Source organism: Gavialis gangeticus, unplaced genomic scaffold, assembly GCF_001723915.1.
Source record: "Gavialis gangeticus isolate Ggan-Ray unplaced genomic scaffold, GavGan_comp1, whole genome shotgun sequence".
Lineage (NCBI taxonomy): Eukaryota > Metazoa > Chordata > Crocodylia > Gavialidae > Gavialis > Gavialis gangeticus.
The window spans coordinates 26,591,408-26,596,838 of record NW_017729026.1 but is presented as its reverse complement, the minus strand read 5'-3'; the positions used below and the strand labels follow the sequence as shown (position 1 = coordinate 26,596,838).

Genomic DNA, 5,431 nt, shown 5'->3' with positions numbered 1-5,431 from the left:
CTAACATGTTTTAACTAACACTTTTTAAAAAAATGATTGAGTAGACAGGGAAAATTGTAGCAGCTATCAGTGTAGCTAGTAAAGACAAACTGCAAGTGTTAGGTTTTTAAAATGTTAGTTAAACTGTATTGTATCTTTTAAAAATTAACACCCCCCACACACACCAATTCCAAATACAGGCAACCCCCGCTTAGCGCTTTTAATTGGTTCCTGAAAAAATGAGTGTTAAGTAAAACAAACGTTAAGCGAAATCAAACGTATTTGATGACCCAAGATGGTGACCACAATTGTTTTAATGAACCAGGACAGCGACCATGAAACTCGCTGAGTGCTAAGTGAAATCGGGTATCAATTTTAAATGAGCGTTATAGCGAAATAGCGCTAAGTGAAACAGTGTTAAGCCGGGGTTGCCTGTAATAATCTCTCCCACATATCACAGCCATCTTGATCTCTTACTTGTTTGTATTGTCTATATTATATTTATATTGTGAAGGTGTGGACTCTCCATCCCTGGAAGTTTTCATGAGCAGATTAGATCCGTGGTGCTCAGTGTTGTTCCATGGGCCAGACAGCTTGGGGCCAGATTGGATTCTGTGTGCTAGGATTGGGCCATGGGCCCCAGGCCAGACCTACATGTTGGGATTGGGCCCCATGCACCCAGTCTAGTGCATGGGGATACAATCCATGGGCCAGGGGTTCAGCACTGCTGGGTTAGATTTGACTGAGATGGTTTAATCAGGGATGATCCTGTCCTGGTTTAAGCAGGGGGCTGAACTAGATGACCTTGGGTGGACCCTTCCCACCCTACCTTCCTGTGATCTTTTATTCTTTTGAGCAAGCATCTTTTCAGATAATTTTCTAACCTCATTTGTGCAATAAGAGAATGGACTTGTTTTCACCTCTTTTTTGTCTTATACGGTGAATAACACTTGTGGAAATCCCTAGCCGAGGAGAACGTATTTCAGTGCTGCTGCCCTTGATATAAGCTTGAGTTATTGTGCCATCCTTTTTTAATGGATTGGTTTCCATTCCATTCCATTTTTTATTTGTTTTGTGTCTGTTTGTAACTTACAATGCTAGAAAGCACTGAGGTAGAAATGTGAAATAGTAGCTCTTTAAATGAAAATATTCAATTATGTTGTTTAAAAAAAATAACCTTACCAGTTATTAATAACATCTTACATTACACAACTAAAAATACAGTCTTATTTTTTATTACTAGTAGTGTCTGCTGCTTCAACACCTGTACATGCATCATGAACCATAATGATGTCTTAGATTGACTTTGGCCCTGGAACGCTATCATAACGCTGCAATGTTTGGGTTGTGAACGCATTAGGGAAAAGTTTAAATAAAAACAAAATATAATTTTGATTGCAAAACACTGCAGGTGTACTGACTTTGTTTTTTTTGTCTAATTCAACCTGACAGTGTCTCTTTGAAGGTAAGCTTAACATTCTTTTAATCAGACTATTTGATGTTATTCCAAGGAAAAAGTTTCACTCTTGATCTGGCCAATGAAAGATTATTAACTAGTCTGTTTTTCCTACTGACTTTGTGTACTTCATTTGATGCAATATAGTTCTAGCTTAATTGAAATATAAATGATTATTTCCATAATATTTGATGTATTTGTATGTGAAAGTTGAATGTGAGCATATTGTTGTAATAAGGCATATTAATGACATTTTCCAATCTTTTTTTTTTATATAGCACCATTGAACTTCTATATTTCACCTATGGAATCTTATTTGCCTGTGGCTGCTCATTTGCATACCAACCATCCTTGGTCATTCTGGGGCACTATTTCAAGAAGCGCCTAGGACTAGTGAATGGCATTGTCACTGCCGGCAGCAGTTTGTTCACTGTGTCACTGCCCTTCCTTCTGAGAGTGTTGATTGATTCAGTTGGCCTATTCAACACTTTACGGGTCCTGTGCATCCTCATGTTTATTCTGTTCCTCGCTGGCTTCACTTACAAGCCTCTCATTCCCCATGCCAAAGACACAGAGGGTGGAAAGAAGGGCAAGTTCAAATTTCCTCCTGCAAAAAAGATTTTCAATTTTTCCATTTTCAAAGTTGCGGGTTATCGGATTTGGGCTTTTGGAATCCCAGCTGCCCTTTTTGGATACTTTGTGCCTTATGTTCACTTGGTAAGTGCACAACTTTTGCTATGTTGCTTTATCTTTTTAGTAAAAATCCATTTTCCTTTACATTCTGGGCTAAGAAAATCATTGCTGATAAAAAAAACAAACAAACAAAAAACAACAACAACAATGTTTTAAACTCAAACTATTTAGGGAAGGCTCATGTAGTTTGTGTTCTAATGTTTTTAAGAGGATGGTAAGCTGTTAAAAAAGAATATATGCTCTGATTCAGAGCCAGTAACATATTTAGCTCCCTGTTGTCAACCTGAGACTGGGAAGAGGGAAAGGGTGAAAATACTTAACTGCAGAAGGAGGCCATCATTATGAATTGGCTGAACAAAATGGTTACATTTTCATGCACTGAACAATAAACATAGCCACTTTATGGATAGTTTGAATGATAGTAGTTTTCAGCATGATAGTAGTGACATGTTGAAAACAGATTTCAGAATATGTATTGAGAATATAGAGCATGGATATTGTTTTTGGACTTACATTTTTCATAGATAAAACACTACAGCATATGACAATTAAAATGTAGAACAAATATTTTTTTTAATTTAATGGAAAATGTAAAGCACACCACTTAAAGTATGCCACCTAAAAATACAATTTCTAATGCAGGGTTTACTCTACACTTTCTAGTTTATACTATTAACTAGAGCTGTGCTAAAAATATGCATTGCTAGTAAACTGGTGTTTTAAAAACCAACTTTCTGGATAGTTAAATGCAAGACATTTAGTAGATTTGTCTCATTCTCCCTCTGAACTTTTGCTTTGTAGTTATAAATGTTATATGTTCATATAATCTCAGCAATAAGGTAATTGTCCTTGATTTCATGGATTTCTAGTTACCAGTCTTTGAAGTAGTATCTTCCTGTTTACAGTAACTAATATAGCTACAGCTTTAGGTACCATGAAAGCTGTCACTTACCTACATCTTTTGCATGGGCTTCAGTTACATTGGGTGAGAGAGATTTAACATCAAATACTTCAGAAATGGAGTGGTTCAACTACTGACAGATGTCTAACCCCCCCTGCTGTGCCCCCAGCCCCCACCTCTACCTCCAGCTGGAGGATTTCAAAAGCAGCTGTTGGCAGTTCTCTCTAACTGGGGTGTACTACAGCTCCATTTTCTCCCCCTTCCCCCACTCCTCCTGGTGCATGTTACACTTATGGTGTGATTAACTTGTTGCTCCCTGCAACCTGGCTCCCTCCAACCTGCCTACTTCATATCTCCTGCAGTGGACATACTCTTAAATGCAATGGACATATTCTTGGACATCAGTAAGTCTCTTGACAGAAGTTTTACTTCATGTTCTCAGATCTAACCTGCAGAAATGTGGGCTGGATAGAATTACTCCTAGGGGGAAACAACTGGTTGAATAACTACAAGCAAGAGTAATGATAAAAAATAGATTGATGTCAAAATGGCAGGAGATCTTAAGAGTCTTGGGTAGCTCTGTTTTGCTGTTTAACAAACAAATGAAAAAACAGAACGTGTACTGATTAAGCTTTCAGATGATACAAAACTTGGAGCACTTTTAGGATACAAAACTTGGAGAACTTTTAGGCACTTGATGATATTGTTAGAATTCAGAAGCTTCCTGAAAACTGGCCTATGGACAGCAAGATGAAATTCAGTAATGACAAATGTAACGTGCTACACCTAGGAAAGAACAAACAATTGCAGAAAAAGTGCTATTTGGATAGACAGTAACACTGCTGAGAAGATTAGGGGGCTGTGGTAGATCACAGATTCAGCATTAGTTTGATGTGCTATGAGTGAAAACATTTTGGACTGTATTAAGAGGAGTAGTGTATGTAGAACAGGACATGATAATACTGCTCTACTCTGCACTGGTAAGACCTCAACTGGAGTATAGTTTCTAGTTCTGGGTGCTGCATTTTAAGAGGTATGTAAAGAAAGTGGACAGGATCTAAAGGTCAGTAAAAAAGATGGTAAAAGTAATTGGATGCATTCTGAAAGGATTTTCTGAGAGAATGATGCATGTTTAGTGTGAAGAAAAGGAAATTAAGAACTATATCTGCTGTTTGTCCTCAGAGTTCAGGACATGAGGCAATAGGTTTACACTGCAGCAAAGCAGATTTAGATCAAATCTCTGGAAAAACTTCCTAACTATAAGACAAGCAGGACAGTGGAACTATCTGCCCTGGGACGTTGTGGAATCTCCTTTTTTGACGGTTTCAAGAAGAGGCTAAATAGGCATTAGTCTGTGAATAGTGCACCTTGCTTCTGGGCAGGGGCTTGGACTATGTGATCCTGGAGTTCCCTTTTAACCTTCTGGTACTGTGGTTTTGAATTAGGTGCCACAAACCAAGAATCTCTGCCATTTTCAAGAATCAGGTATGCAAATAATGTAATAATTTTTGTCCCAAGCCATATTTCGGGAGTAGCAAGACATTGATAAAATTAATATAATACTTAAAATCTGTTCTGTGAATATCAGACTTATACTGTCAGAGCACTAATAATACAGTAAAGCTTTCTACATTCTAGTCTTAGATCACTGATCAGAAAGCAAGTGTTTAATACCCGAAAGATTATAAATCAGACAAAGATTTACCTTGAGATTATATTTGTGTACAAATATTGAGGACTCGAATATCTTAGAAAGTCTAGAAACAATGGGGAAAGAGAGACAGAGCGATTCACTTAGAAGAGAAACTCAGAACAAAGACTTGAGGAATGGTTATAGTAATAAGTTTCCCCTCAGAGCAGAAATCTGATGGGTGATAGAGTAACATAGATATACCTTGTATTCAACTGCCGAGAGACAGGAAGCTATGAACTAGCAGAGAATTTTCTAGGCCAGTGGTTACCTAGGAAAGTAAGAAAATGCTCCTTTTCTCTTCTGGCTGCTGTAGACCAATGTAAGATCTATAACCCAGGTACAGGAACCTGAAACCAATTCCAGCTTCCTTTTTTCACCTGCTGGCTGTATAAACAGGGAGGTTGGCTTCTCATCTGGCTGTTGCTGCTGAACAGGCTCTCCCTCTTCATCTCATTCCTTATTTTGTGACTAGAAGGTTTAGTTTTCTTTTGGTACCTGGTAAAAAACAAATTGCCCCTTATGTTGCGATAGATGTAGAAGGTTAGATCAAAGATTGATGGCATAATTTAGAAAAGAGGCGTATGCTACTGAGTGAGGTTTTGGGGGAGAAGCAGCATGGGGTGGGGGAAGAGGGAGCAGGGACCCAAGGCTGATGGGGGCAGAAGCAGCATGAGGGGGCTGAGGTTGTGGGGGCATTAGGCAGAAGGGG

General features: G+C 38.4%; 1 protein-coding gene across 1 annotated transcript in view; it reads left to right on the top strand.

Moving 5' to 3' along the window:
• Positions 1–5,431, top strand: part of SLC16A10 (solute carrier family 16 member 10) — a 179,029-nt gene that overhangs the window by 120,894 nt on the left and 52,704 nt on the right. Inside the window, exon 3 of the mRNA XM_019520081.1 lies at positions 1,714–2,152. Coding sequence (XP_019375626.1) covers positions 1,714–2,152 — 439 coding nt within the window. The remainder of the gene's footprint in view (positions 1–1,713; positions 2,153–5,431) is intronic.